This window comes from Acanthopagrus latus, chromosome 22, assembly GCF_904848185.1.
Source record: "Acanthopagrus latus isolate v.2019 chromosome 22, fAcaLat1.1, whole genome shotgun sequence".
In the NCBI taxonomy this organism is placed as follows: domain Eukaryota; kingdom Metazoa; phylum Chordata; class Actinopteri; order Spariformes; family Sparidae; genus Acanthopagrus; species Acanthopagrus latus.
This window is the reverse complement of record NC_051060.1, coordinates 15346589-15371177: the sequence shown is the minus strand read 5'-3', so window position 1 is coordinate 15371177 and position 24589 is coordinate 15346589. Positions and strand designations below refer to the sequence as shown.

Genomic DNA, 24589 nt, shown 5'->3' with positions numbered 1-24589 from the left:
GTGACTGACACTTCTAAGACACTCCCCTTGGCTCTGATTGGTTGTGTTCTTGCAAATCAAATTGAAGCCACTGCATGGAGACACAGACAGTGGATTTTTACACAGCTGGTCTGTATCTTATTGTACTGTCAGATCATAATGACAATTTTAGCAAATATAACAAAAAAACATTTACAGACTATAGCTTTAAGGGGAAAAATACAAAATGGTGCTTTAAATGCAGAAACACATGGTTATCTTTCATCTGAACACAGTTAAATCAGTTTAGGGTGTTTATAAAAGATGCTTTAAGACACAAAAAGTACATTTTCCACTTTTATTTTCCATTGCACAGTAATCTCTATCTACAGAATTTCTAAACTTTTGTGGCAGCAGATAAAGTCATAAACATCCATGTGAAAGTTGCATAAAACTGTACAAGAAAAATTGGCTACAATGAGAAAAATACTGCAACCCACTGATAACTTGTTGAATTTTTCGGGACAGAAGATGGCATATGGCAGATAGACAGGACTCCCTCTTGCTGCTCGAGTGTGTGGACTGTATTGGGTAGGAATACTGCATACTGTAGTGTATGGATTAGAAAACAAATCACTCAAATAATATGAAACGAAAGAAAAACAAGTATAAGAAAAAAGAAAAAAAGAACAGAAACATACAAATAACAGCTGGGTCGGAAGGAAAGACACTGAACGGGTTTTTTGAGGATGACCTCTAGCTAGAAGGAGTTATCTTTCCTCGGAGTCCCGGGGGGGGGGGGCTCTGCCTACCGACATCCACACTACGACACTAACTAAACACAGAAGAAGGCCATATCTGTAGCTGTGGGGACCAACGGAGTAAGTGGAAGACTCACCGGAGAAAGAGAGACTTCAAGAGGTCAAAGCTCAAAAGACTGAGGGAGAAGTCAAAGCATGTGTGCAAATACTGAACATGCGTGAGTTAAGTTGAAACCCAGAAATTTTAAAGGTCATCCTCCGATGCTCGTTATTAAGCCTTTTATTGTTATCTTTTTTTCTTTTTTTTTTTCATCAGCGGTGGCTTTGAGTTAGTGTGACGGACACGTAACCGGACACGGACTGCTGACTGGTGAGACTAGGACATCGACATCAATTATTAAAAAACAAACTCAAAAATATTTAAATCATGTCACTTGAACGCACTCTGACACACAGACAGATGCACACAGTGACGCACACATCTCCCCACACACACATACACACAGATGAATACCATAAATATATTGTTTGTGTCCGACCTGTAGCGGGAGTGGTTTCAGGTCTCATCAACCAACAGTTAGGCCACTTTAAAACATTAAACATTAGTCCAAATGTTACATTTGATGACATATACAATAGCACTGTAAAATGGCTGAGTTCCATTGCAACTTGCTCCATTTCCCTTGAAACCATGATGAAGCGGCGATGGAGATGACGATGATCCCGAAACAGACCTGATCCCCGGGTCTGTGAAGCCGTACCGTGTTTTTTTCCACATGACTCACAGAGTGACGTGCCAAAAAACAATGAAAGCAATGGAAAAAAGCTAAAGCAACTCTTTGGCGTCAGAAAAAATATGGCCTCTCTCCTCTTGTTGTTGCTCGGGCAACCTCGACATTTACTTTCCGGTTGGTCTTAAAGATTGTCAAACTATTTACTTATATACAAATAAAGGTTTAAAAGCCTGGTAGACAGAGAGATACACACCACATTTGAGCTTTTACTGCAAATATGGATATAGAAACGAGATAATAATAATAATAATAATAATAATAATAATAATAATAATAATAATAATAATAATGACAGTGAGGTTTTCTGACACCAAACATCTCTCGCGCCTCAATAAATAAATATCAGCAAAAGACGGACAACGTTCTCATAGATGCTGTCAGCGAACAACTGAAATAATGTGTCAAATGTATGCCTTTAAAGGATTATACACCCATATTTTCGGTATCCTGCATATACGAGTACACATGAATAGCATTTCTACTCATATTCACACGGAATTCGGAAAACTCCTGAACCGACAAATCTGGCGCGACTATTAGCATTAGCATTTAACACCGATCCCATTGGCCTTGGTGGTCATGCTCACAGACTAAAGCCAAACCGTGGAAGTTCTCCAACTGAGTGTGAGCGAGGCAATTGTGAACGTCACACTAGACAGGTCGCCAAAAAGGAAGTCCTCGGGTAAAGAGAACAAAACGAACTTGCTTCTGAGATTTCAGAGTCGGTATAATCCGGTGCCGTCGTGTCCAGCAAGCACTAAATGATATATGCCTTTTATATCCTTGCCCTCCGTTTTTTTTTTTTTTAGATTCCAGCCCTTTTCATACAGAGAAATTAATCTGAGTTTGTCAGACAAAAAAAAGCCACAAAACTTATATATTATATTTTTCAACAAAGCAAACGTCATCCACTTTCACGACAATAGAAAAATAAGAGATTCTCCAATAATACAGACAGAGCAAAAAACCCCAACGAATAACAAATAGAGGGAATGGCAAGAAAAATAGAAATTAACACACACACACACACACACACACACACACACACACACACACACACGCACGCACGCCGCACGCCGCACACACTCACACACGCACACACTGTTGGTAACGATATGAAAGTCTGTAAGTACACAGAAGGAGAGTCTAGAGTGAAATATCCAGTGTACATCAGAATAAGTTGCTTTTTTTTTAAAATCCCGGCGACTCTCTGCATAGAGGAGGCGTCACTGTCTCAGCACTTCCCGTGGGCTCTCCAGCGTTCGCCTCCTTTGGAGGGCCCCTTCGCCCCTGTCTCCATCGATGAGCCATCCCTTTTTCTTTAGTACTCGGAAGTGGATAACAGCGTTGCACATTTATTAGATTTATGTATATATAATGATGTATTTAGATTCTTTTTCCTTTCTTTTTTACACTTTAATTTTTTTTGTAGTCTGTTTCTTCGTTAGGTATTTGTCTTTTTTCAGACGTGTTTGTCGGTTTTTGAATCCCGTTCCCCTAGACAGGCCCCTCTGAGCGGAGACAATGGTGAAAGGACTTTTTTTCTTTTTTTTTTGGCAAATGAGAATGAAGAAATCACCAGGCGTGTGGGCCTAACGGCTACCTCGGAGGAGAGGCTGAACAGAGATAAAACGAAGAGACGAGGACATTTAAAAAAAAAAAGAAAAGAAAAGAGAGACACCATTTATTTGCTCCCTCTGAGGTTTGTCCTTCTCCTCTGTCTACTCCTCAGTTCCACCCTAAGACTGAGGTAAGAACAGTATTCAACATTGTGCTAGGGAAGAAAATCCCAGGTATCCCAGTGAAGAAAGGCTCGTAGGGATGGATGAGCGGACGGACAGACGGATGGGTGGGGGTCACGGTGAGTCCAAATGAGCTGATGGAGGGTGACAGTTGTGTCCGTGGAGCTCTGCTCCTCTTCCTCCTGTCACTGATCAGAACTGGTACCACTTTTTGTCTTTGCACTTCAGCATCATCTGAAACAGAGGGAATGTTGCAGTAAGAGCGAGAGAAAAGGAATGTGAGGAACTACTTTCCGACTGGTGAGTTACAGAATCAGCGATTTTCATTATTAATTCCAGGCGTAAAGGGAAACTGTGCCACTTTTACACATTGAAGTGTGTTTACGGGTCTTGGGGAGAACAACTGCATATGCGATGAAGTAATGAAGCTGCAAGTAATCTGATGAACTGTACTCCAATGAGGTCGCTCTGTGGCTGAGTTGCAGTGTGGGTAATGTATGCACCAGGTTTTGAAAGAGGCTACATGTCTTTTTTCCGGGGTATCTGATCTGATCAGTTGTTTTTCAACTATCCACAATGAGTCCAAACAGTGAGTTCCATGCCTTAAAACCTGGCAGCTACTTTACCCATGATGCAACTGAGTAACATCACTGGAGGCATTTTAGTTGCTTGCAGCCACAAATGGCTTTATTCTGCTTTTTTCACTAATGAAAAGTAATCCCCAAGGCCTGTAAACACCCTTTAAAGTCTAAAACCCTCATCCACTACTTTAATATCACATGTTGCCTTTGACCATATCAAATTTCAAGAATTGTTTGATACAGGTGATGACATATGTGATTAATACATGTGTGACAGTAGAGTAAGGTCCCCATCTACAGCACTGTATACTTTCCACATGCACATACTGCCCCCTGATGGATGAGCAGTGTCAGTGTGTAATATAGCTGAAATACTTCATAGAAAGAGTCTACACAGTTGCTCAGATGTCATTACCAACTAAACAACTGAGACAGCGCTAATCAACAATGTCTCTCGCCTCTCAGAGATTATTACCATTTAGGATCTCGACCATCCCAATTTTTGTCTTTTAGTCCAATCTTTTAAATGCCAAAATTGAAGGAACAGAGGGATTACTTTTCACTGATTGTACCTTATATGATTACCTGTGAGAAATAAACTTGATTTAGTTCAATTTCTCTGTAAGCTGTGTATTTTAGCCAACACAACCACGTAGTTTTCATTTCTTGCAGCACTTTGCCCATGTATGTATGTCCATGTTTCAGACTCACATCATGGGCATGTTTGGAAAAGGAATCCGCGCTGGCCATCATGGCAGCCGTCCTCTCGTCCAGCTCGCCCAGTTTCTGGCCTCTCTCATCCAGCGCTATCCGGGCGCGCGCCAGATCTCCGACTATACCGGAGGCGGCCCCCTTCATTCCCTCGATGCCACCGGGGCCTGGGATGTGCTGGGCCAAACTTCGGGATGCCTTTCCAGCGGCTATCTCGCCAACTGAGGGAGGAGATTCGAGGGAAAATAACAGGGAGAGATGCGTGAGTCTGATGTTAAAAACAGAGAACTGAACCAAATCTGGCAGATCTGTGCATGTATAGGTTTGGCGTACATAGCTCCTCTCTGTCCAGAGACTGTGCTCCGCCCCCGAAGAGACCTTTGAAGAACCCTCTGTTCGGTGCCTCCGGTGTCTCCACTGGTGTGAAAAGTTCGCCCAGCATCTCCTGAAACATCAGCACATACATTACACTGCTACATTCATTCTTACTGTCTCAGTATCTTTACACAGCTGTAACATACAAAATAATATAAAGTATATATAATAACTGTGTGCTCTTGTTGTTGTGTTACAGTAACCATGTCATTTGATTTTATAACTAGAGTTAGTGGTTGTGTGCCTCCGTGCATCAGTCATGTTGCTGTTCCTGAGCTATGGTGTCGAATGATGTTCATAAACAAACAAACAAATAAATAAATAATGATTTTTATGCCTCCGTGCCATGCATGGCTTTATATTTACAGGTTGTCCGTCCCATTCCTTTGACTGTGTTATCTCGAGAACGCCTTGCGGGGATTTCCTTAAATGGGGAACAGATGTTCACTGAGGCTCAAGTATAAACTAATTAGAGCTCAAGAATTCATACAGTAACTCTGACAACATTTTACACAAATGTCTAATAAGACAAAACAATGACGTTAAGACGATTTGTATCCAAAAGGGCAGAGGTTAAATCCACTGTGATGTCATGATATTTAGCAAAACATCCTCTGTCCGTTAGTCACAAAGCCATAGCTCAGGAAAAGCAACCCCTGACCTGGTGTGTGGGAGCAGATGCCATTAGGTCGTAGTGACCTTGACCTTTGACCCTCTCCCCACCCAAATTCCTAACCCCTCGAGATGTCCTGTTGACAGGAATGGGTTGGACTCCCCTCAAGCCATGCACACGCTGTCCTGTATGTGGAAACCGACCTGTAGGTTTTCGCAGATGTCCTGGCTGTAAGTGATCCTCTGGATCTCAGTGGGGGAGCAGAGGTACATGGCCTGACCCAGGTTGGTGAAGCAGAACGTCCTGGCTATCCGCATATCCGTCAAAGGCAGGTAATTTACATCCATGAGCGGTCTCAGACCCGGCACGCTAGATGGGGAGGAAAACACAGAAAGGATTTGGGTTATTTTAGATTGGAGGCAAGAATTTCCCTTTATATTACAGGTTTGGCCAGACCCCGATCAAATGAACACAAGTTTCACCACTTTAGCTGACTTTTTTTTAATCGTATTTGAGGACACGCAGACAAACAGGCAGACAGGCAGACAGCTGGACACCCTTGTTTTGTCAGACACCCATATGGACGGCTGTTCTGTCTCCCTCCTCTGCGGAAGTAGAGAAGATTAATGATGATGAGAGATGCATTAATACACTCTTCCTCACTTTATATCCTTCCGAGAATAATTCCAAGTCTCGTCACGTTGGTTTTAAATTTAGGACAACATTTGGTGTTAGGGTAGTGCCGAGGCAGTCAGTGGTCAATGGCAGGTCTGTGGAGGCACTGGTGGTCTGAGGACAAGTGAGGGTGCGTTTTGTTGCAGGGCTGTGTGAGGACAGAAGTTGTTTTTTTTGTCTGACTCTGAATGACAACTTGAGCAGAAGGAGAAGCTTAATTGAGTATGTGATATGACGACCCTGTCTGTCTCAGCGGGGACAGCATTTACTTCTGCCATTTTAAAAAGACAATCTGTCACTAAAATGATATTGTTAAATTAAGCCGGAACTTAAACAGCAGTTGCTTTGCGCTCGTGGACTACAAGGAATTATAAATGACTCATAACAGGGCGGGCGCTGAGAAGATTAAACATTCACCCAGTCAGCTTGGATAAACATTGACTCAAATGGATTCCATTAGTGACAAGTTTCACTGTGAAAAAAGAACGAAAAAAAAAACCCATCTAAGTAAACTTTTCAAGCTACTTCTGTGTCTAATCCACTTCTCCACAGTCCATCTGTGGGCTCAGAGTGTCACAAATACTAATTTTATTTCTGCCAAAATAGAGATAAATACCCAACTGTCATCTCAGTCCTTATCCACGACCCCAATGAGCTCATACGCATCTCACTCTGGTCAGAACTGATATAAAATAGCTAACTGGTTGACTAGCTGATAGCTAGACACCGCTTTCTTTATATCTCCATCTTTTCTAATCTTAGTGTTTTGTATCATTAATATTACACACTGGAAGCACAAAAGAAAAGAAAATGTTCATCATTTCTTAAGTATGATCGGAATGATTCCATTTCCTGTCTTTATGATTAAGAACAGGTGGGAAAAGGTTCTGCCAGGATAATCTTTCCATGCGCCTGAAATTCTTTTTTTTTTCATAGAGAGAGAAGAAACAGGTGGGAAACATGCTTTGAATGGTAGAACACTGGCACTGATGTGCATCAGCCTCCAGTGGTTGAAGTGAGTAATACAACAACAAACTCAACAAAATGATCCTGACGAAAACAAGTTGCATACCCAACATTTTTTTACACCTATTTTCACAGATTCAAATATAAAGAACAGCAAATCTATAGAAGAGGATAAGAGCCACTGTGAAAAACATTGTATATTATTATTTTATTATAGTACATAAACACAGACTTGCAAAATGGATCTTTTTTTCTGCTCTCAAAACAGTGACCATGCAGCATCTTTCTTTAACAAACAAAACTCAAGCTGAAATACTGTTCTCTGTGAAACACATAACACAAAAAGATCTAATGACACAAACGTGATTTAATCCGAGGCAACTTTGTTTGATGCGCTTTTATAATAACTGTCTATTTGCGGCTGCCGCGTGTCTCACCTGAGGGTCATGATGTGGCCGTTGGCGCAGAAGCACGCCACACACGCGCCCTGGCTCATCTGCACCACGTCCGCTCGCAGGATGAAGGAGGTCTCGGTGATGCTGTGTTTGTAGATGCAGGTCTGGGAGGGGAGGGAGATGACTTTGGCCTGTTTTTCTGAGCACACCACAGCGTACTGGCTCTCATTGAGGTCCTGGGAGGTGGAGGGGGACACCGAGACGGGCCTGCGCTTGCGGACCTTCTCTCTTTCCTCGCCATCCGCTGTCACGTTGGGCTCAAACCACGGCTCAAACGCGTGTGGCACCAGGGCGCCAGTCGAGTCGAGGAAAGCCATCCGCATGATGCTGCCCTTGACCCGTACCAACATGCCTGATGTGTGGAAGGAAGAGGCTTGTAGTGAAAAAAACTCTGATTTCATAATAAACATCACAGCATCAACAGCTGCATCACTTTTTCCCTCCATCATCTCTCCTGACACCCACCAGTAGGCGCAATGATGACCGGCTGCAGTTGCCGCTGCTCCCCAGCGGGCGGCAGCGTGATGGCTAGAGCCAGCACGGTGCCCAGGGAGGTGCCCACGTACAGGCAGGGCGTCAAGGTGCTGTCCCCCTTCCGGGCGAAGCTCTCGCTGAAGTGGAAGGAGCTGACGGCCTCCTTGGCCTCCTTGTCGATGCTGGTGACGCTGGAGGAGCGCGAGCGGCTGAAGGAATTGTCTCGGTGGTCTAATGGGTTGGCACCCCGCGGCGGGCATACAGACAGGAGGACAGTAAGGGGAAAACAGAGAGAGGTAAAGCACCCGCAAAGGCAGCGCAGTCCCAAGACAGGAAAAAAAACCCCACAAATATGCACAGTGTGCTGTGAATACAAAAGAAACAATTGCATTTGTTTACAACTGATCTCTGTGAGATATTGACGATGTAGATGCAATAAAACTTTAGAGAGAAACCCAAAAGTATGGGCTTGTATTCTTATCATTGGATAGATCTTGTGATTTGAACTGCCACTTCATTTGAAACCTAACTGATGCTGACTGTATATAATGCACACATCGTGTGTGCATATATATATATATATATATATATATCTATATATATATATATATATATATATATATATATATATATATATATATATATATATATATATATATATATACACATATTATACAGTAGAAACAGTTTGCAGACAGATTCACATTTTGAAGACACATTTTAACCCATCCCCAATCAATCAGCAGCTTTCATTAGTCTGAAACAACTCAGGCACCTAAGTGTATCACACTGGATTGTAAAACAAGTAGACAGATAAATGTTTTGGCACTTGCACATTTTTAATTTGACACCTTTATTAAAAAAAATAAAATAAAATTCCAATGTTTCTGCTACTAGAAAGGAGAAGAATTTTTAAAACTGACCAATCAAGAGACAGAGAAAGGAAAGACACGAAGAGCACAGAAGAGAAAAAAGAGAAAAAAAGCCGCAGGAAGTTACAGAAAAAGCTTTTTTATGGTGAGATGGAGTGCGCATAGTTTAGCTTAGCACCACTGACCTCGAGAAAAGAACCCCCTCCCCCCACCAAGGTCAAACAGTGGGAGTCTGTGGAGAATTTCACCATCAATTTAATTCCAACACTGTGATTTTTTTTTTTTTGTTTAGCTAGCATAAATTTCAGTTCTGGTCAGATCAGTGCTACTTTGTTTTTTGTTTTTTTCTCATGCAAACTTAGGAGAACATCTGCGCAGCTTGCCAATTGTGAGGCTAATAATAACCAGATGAGACCAGACTAAAAGAAAAAGGAAAAAAAAAAAAGGCATGTGGTGGAGTCCAGCTGACGTGAGGAGAAAGATATACTGCATTTCCATACAAATTGTTTGGAGACACGAAGTCAAGGCTTACCCAAGTCTGGCTTTAGCTCAGTAGGCAAGCTTAATTTCCGTGACATCTTTGCTGGAAAAAAGAGAACATCCCTCTTTACAAACACACATCTAAGCTAACACTTGATGCCATGCAAAAGCTAGGTAACTAGCATCGGGCTAGGATTGTGCACAAAGCTTTAAAAATACAAGAAAAAAAGACAAAAGGCTGTGAAACACATGCCGTGTGGAGGTTTAATTGACTAGAAGAGACACTGCATCAGAGACAACCCTGTGGGCCACAGAGGCATGCTGCAAAAGACAAAACAAAGGAGGTGATCTCTGACTGCACCATGCCCTGGAAGAGAGTGGACCGGTACAGTGAGACACATCGAAACCGCACAGCCATCCAGGACCCTCATGCCACAGGAGCATGCACCAAGAACAGGAAGGTAACAGGAAACAGAAAATACTGAACAGGAGATGGAAGAAGACAGTGGAAAAAAAGGCTAGCTGAGTCTTTAAGTTTTAGTTTTCCTTTTTCATTTCATATTTGTTTAGGCACACTTACCTATAAGAGTCTCAGGTAGGAAAAAAAATATGTAAGAAACCAAATTGCGTTTGTTTTTTAGCACTGCTTTGCAAGTCATTTTTTCTTTTAAAAGAGTGAACTTGTCAGTAGAAAATGACAATGAATATCGTTTTTTCTGTCTGTAGGGGAAAGAAATAGGAGAAACTCTCTATAATATAAATGGGCTATTCATCATGCATGCATTAAAATATTACATCCTCTGATGGTTGTTACGAAGTAATGAAGATACGGCTAGCTTAAGTGTCTTTTTGGTATAAAATCTGACAGAATCCTTTGGCTTTGACAAATAAAGAAATTCACTCAAAAACCCTCTAAATAATGACATCCTTAAAAGGGCCAGTGCGCGGGATTAACGCTCCGGTACAATAGCCACAGAAATATGCTGAAAAAGCAGAAAAGCAAGAAGCCTTCAGAGTTTATTTTGTCCCTTCTGGGCTATTGTAGAAGGCAGAGCAACATGTCAGGAGGAGGAACAGGGCCCACCTCGCTCCCTCTGCAGAAGTAATAGACGTATAGTAAGAATTCTGATTTTCAGGTGATTCTACACTAATGAAGGCACAGTTATGAATATTATATACCAGTAAACCTTTAATATCCTTTGATATCAAGCTCAATTTGGGTTGGGTTAACCTTGATTCTCTTCATCATTCTGTATTTTTGCCTTAATCAGAATTACTTTTTTTAAATTTCCATTTTAGAGTAATAATTTGGTGGAAACACTTCACTATTTATTGAATTTTTCACCCCCATAACTTCACTACAATCAATGCTTAAAACATGGCCAACTCTTCGCTTTCATTCACTTTAGTTTAAAGGTGAAATAAACAAAATGAACTTAAACTGTTGTCAGAGTGATGTTATGTGGAAGACAGCTTCATATCATATTGAAGATAGCATGCTAACCAGCTAGCCCCCTGTCAGTGTGTACCGCAAAAGGTGATGCTCTGATAGTAATAGTAAACACTGTTAGCATACGGGTAGCAAACACCACCATCTGAGAGTTGACCGCTAGCTACACATTAAACTGAGCTTCCTAGCTAATTGCAGCTACAGTTAGCAGCAGTTAGTGGTTAATTCTTACATATTGCACCTTGAAGGGCCTTGTACATGCATATAGGTAATTTAACTTATTCTTACTGATCAGATCTGTCTGTCTATCTACACTGAGAATGACATGAGGTCACCAAACTCCATGAGCCGGTGAGAATAATAAAGATGCCACGTCTCTGCCTTCAGAGGGGCTGCAAAGCTAATAGGAGGATGGGGATAAAGTAATTTTTTGAAACACTTGTCGTGCATGCAGACTAATTAAAAAGATGTCAGGCTGCTTCAAAAGCCACACTGGTTTGAGGACCAGTCGGGCGAGGTCAAACCCTCTAGTCTCTGATGTCATTTCAGAAACCCACTCATTACCACCTGAATCTGATCAGATGGCAGAACCCAAAAAAAGCCCTACCGACAGGACGAGACCCATTACCATCAACCAGAATTAATATCTCTGTTTAATCAACACACACTTAAGGTAGACAAAGACACATTTGGACAGATGAATTGCTCCTCACTTATCGGCGCCATCACCACCACAGAGACGGACAGAGAAACGCCAACCAATGTAACTCAAAAAATGCACACGAGGGGGTCTGTTTGTTGGGGGTCAGGACAGATGTCACACGCAGGCACAGTTACAATATGACACTCGTGCTACATACATGTAGCATGCAAACGTTCGTCTGAGGCAGTCGATGCTCTACTGTCTGTATACAGACAGCACATTTCTTGCCCTGCCTCCAGGTTAGCCTCTGCTCCGCTAGCCTTCAGTTCTCAGTGTATGGCCTTCTAACCATAATTGATTACTTAACATGTGAGGTAAAACGTACAAGCTCCTTGTCATTTTGACCACGAAAGAAACTACCGTTGTTCGTGATTTTAATACAGTTGGAACCATAAGATAGCGGAACAGAAGCTAACCCAGAACCTGGCTGTCTACTCTCTGTTCTGTAGTATTCCCTTGGTAGTGACCATGAAACAGAGGACAGAGACAGGGGAGGGGGGGGGGGTGGGGGATAGATCTGGACTTGTTTGTCCTGCCTACTCTGTGGCCAGCCTTACCTCCTCTACCACCTCCATTGTAGAATTGCTGTAGATTGCTGTTTGACGTCAACACTTTTGTGGGTGTGGGGGGGAAGTAAAGTAGAGTAAATGTGCAGTTAGAAACACCCTCAGTTTCAGTAATTCAAATTCTAACTATTTTTTGACTTCTCCTTGATGAACTGACACTCCCTTGGCACTCATGGTGTCTTTATAAATTACACAGCAACTTATTTTAAGGTTAAACGGGTGACGCCGCTTCTAAATTACTTTCTCCCACTGACAGCAGAGAAAAAAGCTCCAAATGCTCCCCCCTTGACTAAATGAGTGTTAAGGCAGACAACTCTTTGCAGGGAGGACACCTTATCTCTCTCCGTCCTATGAATAATGCAACTCAGACAGATGTATCAGGCCACAGTCTAGTGGCGCAAGACATGGTGAGGGAGGGGAGTGGCGGGACAGCCAGTCATACCTGGACACAGCGGCAGAACTCCAGACTTGAGTCTGAGATTTTTGTTTTTCTGTCTGACCTTTTTAAAGTCTGCTAATGCCAAGTGACGCCATAATGAGATGGATCTGGGCTGCGCTCTCTTCAAGCATCTTCAGCTGTAATATAAGTGACGTGGAGTGGGAGAGGAAGGCAAATAAAAGAGCAACGGAGCTGCTGCGACAGACTATATTGCTATATTTGTTGTATTCCAGATTAAATAGACTAAATACCCACACATGTGTAATATGTAACTGAAGGGGGTATCTCTGCTCGAAAAATCCCCAAAAAGTCAAAAGTTAATTCTCATAATCCGGCGACTGATAAAACGCATTTCACCGGAGGATATTTTTCACCGTTATGCAGTCATGTAGTTGCTGACACTGTGAAAAAATACCTGAGGCCCCCTTCAGGTCGAACTTTCACATTTTTAAAATCACACTCTGATTAACGTTAATTAACGGGGGCTTCGGCACCAGAATTGCAGAGATTTGTTTCACAGTCTAATTCAATTTATGATTCTTTAGCTGTCACGGTGAATTAGCACAGTCGTAGAACAGACAGGTTTACAACCTACAGCACGAGAGAAATAAAACCAGTGTACTCCTGTCTGTTGAAGCCCTGCGAAGTGGTAACAAAAAAAAGAATGCATGCACAAATGGGGAAAATTTCCTCGTAAACCCTAAACGCACAGTAATAAACTCAAACAGTGCATTTCTGAAGCGGAATGAAATTGACAGGCAGACTATTCAATGGTTCAAAAAAAAAAAAATCTTCTGTGTAGTTCTGGTTTGATGAGCAACAATTTCAATAAAACTATATTAAAAGTAGACGCTCTGCAAAACATTAATCTTCTTTCCTAACAAATGCTCCCCTTTGCATTCAAATACGTGGCATTATAGGTCTCTTCTTGTTCGACTGGTTCCCTGTTTGGGTTTCACGTCTGAATTGGCACAAAGCCTCTGCTATGTTACTCCTGAAGGACATGTTACCTGAAGTGGGGGATTTGCAGCGGTCCTCCGATGTGGCGGAGCCCTCGTTGATGTCGCACAGACCTGCGGAGGAGAAAAACATGTGAGAAGTGAGACGAACACAGGAACTTTTTGTGTCAAATTCCTGCACAAAATATATTTTTAAATAATGCCAACGACCAGTTTCTATTTATATCTTTTCTCAAGAAACTTTCAAAGCCTTGATTTTTTTCCCCCCTCCAATTCACAAACTTGGAAAAAAAAAATCCACTGTAGTGGAGTTTTTGAGCGTGTGACTTGCCCTCATCGTATACTGCCACTTCAGAAGCCTCGGATATAAAAAAAGGGATTGGAGATTGGACTCGGCCATATCTATAAATCAGTGTTTCCCATGTTTGATTCTCTTCACAGGATTAAACTGACCGACAGACCAGCCAATCAAAAAACTTCAGCTCTGCTTCTTTATCGTTTTCTTCATCTAACTTAGGGTCTTATTCCTCCATTTGTCGCATGCATGTGGGTGTGCGCGCGTGCGTGTGTGTGCGACATTGTCCTGCGAGGCAGAAAGCCAAGCAGACAGCAGCTCCCTGTTGGCAGAGAAACACAGCTGGATGCCTGATTACTGCTTGCCCTCGCCAAGCTCTGACAGGTGCCAGCCCACTGCTCACCAGTCAGTGACACCAGATGCTCTGTGTGTATTTACATGTGCACAAGCTTTGTGTATGTGTGTGTGTGTGTCTGCGCACCATAAATAAGTCACTCATTATCTCGCACGCAGGCCACTAATTCATCCATCAAACTTTCGCCTCAGCATGGGCAGCGCATCGTCATGAGACTGCGGCATCCTCCGCAGTGGCCGCGCTGCTGTCGTCTGACACAGGGTGGCAGTGTGTCCATGCTGAAAGCACCTTACAGTCTATCAGAAGAGGCTGCAGTGGCGTTTGTGTAAAAAGGATGGGCTGTGAGAGTGCGCGCGTGTGTGTGTGTGAATGAGATAGACAGGGAGAGGCAGATGGGCAAAGGCAGAGTTATTCAAAGTGCCGCGTTGTGTGTCAGCCTCATGAACTCGATGCATTTCAGAGTGTGTTGTTTTAATGATTCATTCTCACATTCGGATCGGTGTGAGGATGTGCTCAGGGGTGTGGGACCTTCGGGGTTACTGGAGTCTAAGTAATAACTGTTAGTCGGCTCCGCTGGCACAGAGCCATCGTAATGTTCCCTGAAAGACTACTTATAATTCTAAATCAGACCTTTACTGAAAATAAACCTCGAATGCTAAATCAGAGTTTCGCCCCTCAGTGTATTCCAGGAGTTGTTTTTTTTTTTTTTTCAAAAGCCTTACCCTGCTATTTGTGTTTGTCTACCAAAGAGTGGTGTTTAATGTCATGTGAATTTCCGTACAATTTTCCCCTGCTTGTTTCACTTGCCTTTCAGCGGTCCCATATAAAGCTCATTATCAGATTCATGGTTTTATTTGGGGTAGCTAGAAAACATTCACATACTTTAATTTTGAAAATTGTAATTATTCTCGTACTGCCCACTCATTCAGCACAGCACTATTCACCCTCCCTCTGAACGCTCAGTTTAAGTGCTATCTCTTTAAGGCCCCGATCCGCAAAAGTCCAGTGTCTCCTGATTGGTTGGCACACAGAAGCCCGAGCAGGCAACGCCCACTGGGTTTCCTCATCGGCCCTACCAGTGTTTTTTTTTGACACCACAGCCCTGCCGGGAGCGCTGCTGAGGGCAGGAACTGTGTAGTTGTGACATGACAAAGAAACAGAGTTCCTGGCGTGTCATTTGAAGGCACAATTTCTGAATTCGGGCTGTGTGTTTCTTGGTGGATTTTGCATGTCAATACTTTTACAGTAGCACCCTGACCTGCTTTATGGCAATAAAAAAAAGACATGACTCCAAATCTATCTACAATATGGGACCTTTAAGACGACAGCATGATCAAAGTTGAACTAAATCAGATGCTGAGACTCAATAACTTGTAACTTAATAGCTGAAATTAAAAAAACTAGAGGAAATACAATGACTAAAAATGTTAAACATTTATATTCAAAGCCTGAACAATCTGAGCTAGTTCGTCTGAAGGAACGAACAAGCAGTGCCACAGTAACTTTAAAGCTTTTGTACCAACCAGTGTATTCTCTAGCACTGAGGCTGTGCTGACGAAAATGCCAAAAACTCCTTCTGTTATTTTTGGTTGGAAAAAGTTTAGATGTCCTTCATATCCCGTCTCCTCATTACCTCCAGAGGGTTGACGTGTCTTTCTTGGCGAGCGGGGCTGTCTCTGGTAGGGGTCATTGGAGCCGTAAAGCTCGACCGTCCCCAAGTTGAGCACCACCGTCTTCTGGACGTAGTCCACCACCGCCAGACCATTACTGTTGCCAAACACCACACTGGGGGGGGGGGGGGGGGGGTTTAGGAGGATGGCAGAGTCAAGGAGGAAGGGGGGGAAAGCAAAGCAGAAAAACAGAGAGAATGTCCAAATTTTTCCTGGCACTCATAAATTGAGTTGACAGGCCGACTTGTCACTGTAGCCTTGAGCAGTCGGTGATTAAACTGCAAAATTGAATGCATGTCCATTTTGCATAATTCCTCTTTATAGATTTCAGTCATTTTAGGGATAAGGATGACATACTTGATTTGTCCCGTAAACAAAAACAGTGGGAACTTCTCATGAAAGACCTCTGCTCGGCACTAGCCATGACTAAGACACTGCTGTCTGTATACTTACAGGCCGTAGGAGGAATTGAGCGCGAGACTTGTGATCTGCTGAGGAGGCTCTCCGCTCACCCACACTAACTGGACCACCAAATCTACCTGGTAACCGGGAGACTGCTTCAGGGGAGTGCTGCGCACTCTGGAGGGGAGGGGAGGGAGACAGCGAGAAGGAAACAGAGCGAAGCGAAAAAGAAGAAATATTTCAGACAGAGAGAATGACAAGTGGCGCGGCTGCAGCTCTGAAACAGTTGTGTGTCGAGGGTCTGGCATGAGTGGCTGCGAGGGGGGGGTGATGGGGAGGCTGCGGCTGAGAATCCTTCAGGCGCTGACTAAGTCTGTGCAAGAGTGCTTGAGGCGAAAGGCAAGACCCTTGTGTGCATGAGTGTGTGTGAGAATGTGTGGAAAGCTCTCCCGATGCCACTGAGAGTTTATGTAAGTGTTTGTGCGTGTGTATGTGTGTTTCGTACTTGAGGCAGGGTATGTTGCCTCCGTCAGAGTTGTTGCTGCTGGTGGAGGGGTGCGAAGGCGGGCCACTCGTCTGAGGGGAGGCGCCGGGAGTGGGGTGCGCCGACGAGTGTTCTCCCCCTCCACCCCCGCCTTCTGGAGACTCCATGTCGTTGAGCTCGTACTGCATTCGCACCTCTAGTAGCTGCATAAGACAGTGCACACACACACACACACACACGTATGCACAAACACACACATTAAAGATATGAGCAGATCAAAATCATGATAAAGGCACCAAACTGTCTCCATGAGTTCCTCCCGAGTGTGGGAATAGTTACACGACAGTGATTGACATCCACGCACACACACACACACACAGATTTGTTTGACAAGATGTGCGTGTGTGTGTAGGCAGATAGAGAGTCAAAGAGGTCCTCCCATGCTGAAATATTACATTCCTTCTAAGTCCTCCTTCAGGCTACTTCTCTGCAACCTCCGCCTTCGCACTGTCTCAAACACACACGCACGCACACACACACACATACACGCACGCACGCACACACAACACACACACACACACACACACACATTGTGCACAAGCTGGTCTCTTTTGCATTCTGTCTGTCTCATTAGCCCCACTGACATGTGGGAGTGAAGAGTGATCAGCGGCCCTTCTTCAAACTCTTACTCCCGCCTTAGTCTGTCCTCCTCTACTTTCATTTCTGCAAGGTCACAGCGAGGTGTGCGACCTCGCGCCGAGAGAGGGCTGCTCTCCTAATTAAACCTCATTCTGATCTACATCCACGATCACACGCGTAGGGAAAAAAAAGCACTTAACTGACACACTCATCAACGCTCGCCGGCAGTCACCCACAGGGAAAGGAGCCCCTAACAGGTGAGGAAGCCGATTGGAATCAAGGTGCTTGAACTCTAAGGACCCATGAAAACTTTTTTTTTCTTTTTTTCTCTGTGAGGCCAGTTTGTTTGGAAGAAACAAAAGAGTTGGGTAGTCAGGAGATGAACGGCGCAGAGCACACAGTGGGCAGCAGCTGAAACATTAAAATTCATTTACAGACCCGCGAGGAAGAAAAAGCACATCATAGCACCACCCACGCACTTTGATTGACAGGCGATCTCTGTCTGGAGGAAGTCTAGAGCGGCAACACCACAGCAGTGACTGCACAGCAAGATAAATCACTGCCAGAATTATAAAAAAAAAAAAAAAAACTCACTTGATACCAATTAAACACTCCACTACTTCAGCGATGCGTATAACACACGTGATATAGGCACATCCGCACCGGTGAAACAGCATTTTCCTTTAAGCCATTAAACACCGGCTCCCTCACACCCCCATAAGCACTTACGTCACTGTCACGGCAGATTATAATGACAGTCTAGCTTTGCTTGTTCACTGCTCCGTCTGTTGGCATGGCAACCATACTGCCTTTGACTAGGCAGATCTTTGAGTGCATCTGTGTGTATGTGTGTGTGTGTGTGTGTGTGTGTGTGTGTATGTTTGCTTACATGTCTCGACATCTCAAAAACAGCAGAGAAATTGAGCACTGAGGGCGAGCGATAATAAACAAAAGCTTGACGTATTCTTGATGCAGAGCCACGGAGTTATGTCCGAGAAAAAACATCTTTTTTTTTTTTTTGTTCCTTTTCTCCTCGCAAAAATAAGCATTGAACCCACCTGCACCACCTCAGTAGTTACTTCCAGCTTGCTGAAGCGGTAGATGATAACGTTGGCTGACACCCCGGCCACACACAGCATCCGGCTCTCAGGGCACCAGGCCATGATCTGAATAGCAAAGGGGTCGTCGTCGGACGTCTCGGTGCTGCCCTTGTCCTCCTTGGACCGGTTTCTGTCAAACACCTTGGCTGTTTTGAGCTTATAGAGCACCTGGAGCATTACTGGGAGAGAGGAGAGAAGAGAGAAGTGTCAGCTGGCATCCAGGGACATCAGAAATATAGACTCGAGCTTGACTTTACTTTTTTAGTTTATACTGACTGTGAGAAGGCTGGTACCCAAATTTAGAAAACATTTTGTTTGAAAAAAAGAAAAAGGTTCTTTGTGAGACTTTCATAATTTTCTTTCATTTTTGTCTCAACTTTCAATTAAATCCCAAAATGTAATTATGTTGTCCATTGTTTCTTCGAAAAAGTTGTTATTTCTGTGAAGCGCAAACAAAGCTTATCCGCTCAGGGAACTCACTTGCAGAGGCATCCCAGAACTTCACAGTTCCATCAGCATGCCTGGGAATTCAAGGTAGGCAGAAGAAGATAAAAGTAGAGGAACACAAGAGAGTTGAGTTTCAATTTGCGTCCTTTGTTCTCACAATTTTCTGTCTTAACTCTCTAACTATCTTAATCTGATTAAAACAAATAAACATTTCTAGAAAATTAATTGGGGACATTTTATAAGATTAATTTGGTGTTCTAAAGCATTCAAAACAAAATCTGATGGAAAAAAAATAATGTTAATCAAACATTCATGAGCTAATAGATTTTGTTTAGTGCCCAATTAATCAGCATGGAGCTCTTCAGAGGAATTTCCCTATCGAATGTCTTTGATAGGGAAAGATGTTTAAACAGATGGTTACCAGTATATTATATACATATATAGGGACTAAGAAAGGAATGGTTTCCCTGTTATGGCTTTGAAGAACTGGCCCATACAAAGCCCTGATCTCAACCCCATTAGACTGCCCTGTGATCCAGGCTTTATCTCCGACCATCAGCTGCTGACCTCACTAATGCTCCTATGGCTGAGAAGGAGTCAATCTCTGCAGCCGAGCTGTCACAATCTTGTGAAAAAGCCCTCCAAGTGGGCAAATAATTATCATAATTATTATTGACTAAGCTTCTTGTTGTTTTTTGCAGTTTATGACTCAATCGTTCCGTCTGGAAAATGTCCAGAAAAAGTGAAAAAAAAAAAAAATCATCAGATTTGCCAAAAGAGTGGTGTTTTCAGATTCCTTCTTTTTATCCAACCAACAGTCAGAAACCAACCCAAAAATTAATCTATTATCAAAATAGTTGGCACTATACAGGCCGTTAGGTGAGAATTCGAGTTGAAAAAGTTAAAAATGTGTCAACTGAATGTGAATAAATAGCGGTTTTGACATTATGATGTCTATGTGGGCTGCTACTGTTGCAGAGATAGCATGCTAACCAGCTAGCCGTGTCCCGGTACAAAGCTTGTGTGCTAGGAGGCGTAAACGCCAATACCTTCCACTCTGAATCACTAACTGCCCAGCTAACTAGCTAATGCTGCTACAGGTAGCAGCAGTGAGCGGTTACTCTGGTGATATGCTGCCCTGTATTTGCTTGGAGCATTAATTAGACAGATGGCCAATCCTCGCATATCGCACCTTTAATTGACTCATCGTTGCAGCTCTACTTCCCAGAAGAGTAGCAGCATACTGCAGCACAACAATATCCCAAAAAATTGATAATTGCCTAAAAATGAATTGGACACGGGGGTAACGAGCGCTCACAGGATTGCACTTGTTATCAGGTAATAAGCTTCACCCGAGAAAGGACACTGCCTGTTGTATTTGGGTTGCCATTTTTTTTGCCCCACTCCTCATTATTTTGTTGCCAATTCAGCTGAGTGGATTGGGAGAGGAATACATTTTGCAGGCTGTGGCACTCTCAGAGAAGAGAGCGAAATCCTGGACAGAATAGTAATATGGCATCGTAGGGGTGAGGAGAGAGGGGGGAAGAAGGAAGGGAGGAAGAGGAGCGAGAGCCTCCCTACCGCCAAACCCATACCTCAATGTCACTCCTTCGGCGTGTGTGTTCTGTTTAAAACGCCCCATCTCCCCCTCGATGACAGCTGAGCGTCGCATAATAAACCATCAAAATGGAGCAAAGTGTACATGATTGGAATATACAAAGAGCTAACCATAAAAACGTCTCGAGACAAGCTCCCGGTGCCGTGGTGACCGGGCAGGGCAGCAGAGGTGAATGTAATTGAGTCGCGGCGAGACAATGATGATAACGTTAATGAAATCAGTATTGTCTTACCCAGTGATGATGATCTCTGGGTAGCTCTGTGTGCCTTGACCCCAGTTCCCACCACTAATAGGCCATTCCTGAATAGACAGCAGACACAAACACAGCACATTAGAGTGAGGGAGAGAGCACAGCTACGTCACCAAACATCACGTCAATAGAAAAACACTGATTTTAGTGACAGATTGCATTTTTAGACCACATGTGTGGGAAAACAGCGAACGTCTCGCAGAGCGTCTTGCAGTTATACATAATGCACCTCCACCAGTGTGTTTGTGTGTGTGTGTGTGTGTGTGTGTGTGTGTGTCAGTGGTGGTGAGGAGGGGTCTGGCTTTGAACACGTCGACACATACAAAGGTCAACGGGATGACTCATGGTGATCTTTATGTGAGAATGCCCTCCCGCAGCTCAGCTAAGACTTTGCTTAACAGAGAGAGAGAGAGAGAGAGAGAAAAAAAAGGAGCAGCTATGCAGCCAGTTTGGGTCAGTACATGGTGACATTTCCGACAGAAAGCTGGAAACGAGGCGACGGGAGAAAAGGACATAGGTGCACATAATGGCCGAGGGAGCAGGGGGTCCGTCTCAGATGAAACGGGGACGAGAGAGGAGCTGTGCGGGAGAGAGTGAGAGATCGTTAGGTAATGTGAGACTATCCAGATACACAAAAACAGCTCCTGCTGCATGCAGATATGTCTTAATATTTCCTTAATGTGGTCACCTTGTGGCTCTTGGAGTATGTCATGGTGGTTAGACGGTGTAGCATGGAACACTTACATGTCTGATTTAGGCATTTAGATCTTGTATGGCGCTGCTGCAACTTGAGAAATTCCACCCTCCGGACACTTTTTAACAGTTATACCATCATTTGTCTTGATATAGGAGATGTGTTACTAGAGTTATTTGGGTAAGGAGTAGTGGTAATGTATCTTATTTTGAAAGTTTATGCTTAGGAATGGTGGCAGTGAGTTGAGACGAGCAATGTCTGTAGCGAGATCCACGCTCATTATTAGTTTTTAACAGTTCAAAATTAAGTTCATTAAATAGTTGCAGAGGAAGTTTCCAAGAAATGTTTCCAAATGCAGTGTGGTACTAATCATAGGAGCAAGGCTGAATCACGCTAGCTGCTCTAAGAAGCCGTACGCAGGCACAACAGTACTTTGAGCCAAATGCTCACAACAACACGTTTTTTTCGCGGTAGCGCGCTTATGAATCCCACCGGTTCGATCTGCTCCTCCCTTGATTGTTTGCTTTCTCAACCATCAATTCGTGTTTATGTCGGTTCTCCTTGTGGGTTCTGACGCAGTCGTTTATGAGCAGATGGGAAGAAGGCATCATCTTTCCCTGCCTACCCCCAATCAAAAAAACTTGTCAGATATGTTCAGCACCGAGTACCAGGACCAACAAAACATGGCTGTGCGTCTGTTTCTGTCAGTTGGAACATACTACACATGCATGACCAATAATAAAATAATTCTGATGACTTCCCTTCCATATCCAGTGCAACGCAAATCTGACCGCTGAGAGGTTAAACAGGTGAAAGTCTTAAGATTCCCACGACGAAAACTTCAGTCACATTGCGGGTAACCACACGCAACGTAACAACACAGTACCGTACCTTTTTGCTGTAGCCCTGTCGTTTCTGCCGCGATCCAACAGAGTAAAGTGCAGGTATGAGGTCCACAGGGCAGTCGGCGAAGTACTCGCAGCAGGTCACAGGAGACTCGTGGATAGTCAGAGGATAGGGGTTCTCGAATATGGGGTAACTGTTAACAAGAGAGCACAGAATAATAAGTCTGTCTGCCTTGTATCTCTGCATTAGTCTAGTTCAGTGCTGCGTGCAAACTTAAAATGATACCATGATATGGAGTAGACGCAATAAAGATAAAAGGTACTAATAGGTCAACTGTGACATTTTAGCCTACATTGTAGAAACAAAAGATATCAAGATGATGAAGAGTTCTCCAGACTAACCCATTTTGTGCAAGGTCGATCACCACTAAATCCTTTTCTAGAAGGACCACCACAGCGTAAGGTTCCTGAAAATCTGCACAGAGGAGACAGCAAGACAAAGACATTCATCATGCCGCTCTTTAAGCGGCCCAGAGAGAGAAATCCCCTGGAATCTACAAACCACAGGAGAAGAATTCCACAGACTTTACATAGCAAACAATATTATCATATCTGTGCCCTGCGGACATGAGGGCATGAACGGTTGATATTTATCTATGTCATTTCTCACCATGGGGGGGATACCATAAACCACCTAAAGATTTATAGACTTTTGTATTAAATGAACCGATTAAACGCATTAACAGGTCACATCAAGACAGATCCAAAACGCACAGAGGATCTAGTTCAGATATCCTGGCTTCTAAATAAGCCATATGTACATACACCAAATAATTGAAATCAGGTGTTCCAATCACTTCCATGGCCACAGGTGTATAAAAGCAAGCACCTAGGCATGCAGACTGTTTCTACAAACATTTGTCAAAGAATGGGTCGCTCTCAGGAGCTCAGTGAATTTCAGTGTGGTACTGTGATAGGATGCCACCTGTGCAACAAGTCCAGTTGTGAAATTTCCTCGCTCCTAAATATTCCACAGTCAACTGCCGGTGGTATTATAACTAAGTAGAAGCGATTGGGAATGACAGCAACTCAGCTACGAAGTGGTAGGCCACGTAAAATGACGGAGCAATGTCAGTAGATGGTGAGGCACACAGTGCGCTGAGGTTGCCAACTTCTGCAGAGTTACTCGCTACAGGCCTCCAAACTTCATGTGGCCTTCAGATTAGCTCAAGAACAATGCGTAGAGAGCTTCATGGGATGGGTTTCCATAGCCAAGCAGCTGCATCCAAGCCATACATCAATCAGCAAGTGCAATGCAAAGCGTCGGATGCAGTGGTGTAAAGCACGCTGCCACTGGACTCTAGAGCAGTAGAGACGCATTCTCTGGAGTGACGAAGTGCGCTTCTCCATCTGGCAATCTGATGGATGAGTCTGGGTTTGGTGGTTGCCAGGAGAATGGCGACTGCATTGTGCCAAGTGTAAAGTTTGGTGGAGGGGGGGATTATGGTGTGGGGTTGTTTTTCAGGAGCTGGGCTTGGCCCCTTAGTTCCAGTGAAAGGAACGCTTACCCTTCCTGTTCCAACATGACTGTGCACCAGTGCACAAAGCAAGGTCCATAAAGACATGGATGAGAGGGTTTAGTGTGGATGAACTTGACTGGCCTGCACAGAGTCCTGACCTCAACCCGACAGAACACCTTGGGGATGAATTAGAGCGGAGACTGAGAGCCAGGTCTTCCCGTCCAACAGCAGTGTTTGACCTCACAAATTTGCTTCTGGAGAATGGTCAAAAATTCCCATAAACACACTCCTAAACCTTGTGGAAATCCTTCCCAGAAGAATTGAGTTGAAGCTGTTATAGCTGCAAAGGGTGGACCGACGTCATATTAAACCCTATGGATTAAGAATGGGATGTCACTTAAGTTCATATGCGAGTCAGAGCAGGTGAGCGGATACTTTTGGCAATATAGTGTACAGAGGATTCTAGTCACAGCCTTAAAGGTGTGATATGTAGGAACTTTGGTCAAGTAACATGAAAAACAGAATGTGAAGTAAAAACATTTTATGACGTCTATGCATTGTATCACAGAGCTATCATCAGATGTCAGCATGCTAACCAGCTAGCCCCATTCTGTCCCAGTCCAATGCTCAGTGTAAACACCAACACTCCCCTAATCTGCAATCTACAAGTTGGAGCCGTTAGCTGCATGGCTAACT

The 24589-nt window shown here is 43.6% G+C and overlaps 1 protein-coding gene across 2 annotated transcripts in view; it reads right to left on the bottom strand.

The window, feature by feature from the left end:
• Positions 1–302: 302 nt before the first annotated feature.
• Positions 303–24589, bottom strand: part of stxbp5a (syntaxin binding protein 5a (tomosyn)) — a 98913-nt gene continuing 74626 nt past the window's right edge. Inside the window, exons 12-28 of one of the 2 annotated variants that reach the window (XM_037087353.1) lie at positions 22776–22848; positions 22420–22567; positions 20817–20884; positions 19000–19040; positions 18478–18698; positions 16802–16983; positions 16348–16473; positions 15858–16009; positions 13626–13688; positions 12168–12221; positions 9510–9560; positions 8097–8378; positions 7614–7983; positions 5739–5904; positions 4881–4992; positions 4548–4768; positions 303–3489 (exon numbers count right to left, since the gene is read on the bottom strand). In XM_037087353.1, the coding sequence (XP_036943248.1) occupies positions 3448–3489; positions 4548–4768; positions 4881–4992; positions 5739–5904; positions 7614–7983; positions 8097–8378; positions 9510–9560; positions 12168–12221; positions 13626–13688; positions 15858–16009; positions 16348–16473; positions 16802–16983; positions 18478–18698; positions 19000–19040; positions 20817–20884; positions 22420–22567; positions 22776–22848 (2372 nt within the window). In that variant the 3' untranslated portion in view covers positions 303–3447. The remainder of the gene's footprint in view (positions 3490–4547; positions 4769–4880; positions 4993–5738; positions 5905–7613; positions 7984–8096; positions 8379–9509; positions 9561–12167; positions 12222–13625; positions 13689–15857; positions 16010–16347; positions 16474–16801; positions 16984–18477; positions 18699–18999; positions 19041–20816; positions 20885–22419; positions 22568–22775; positions 22849–24589) is intronic. The other variant, XM_037087354.1, reaches the window with a different exon arrangement.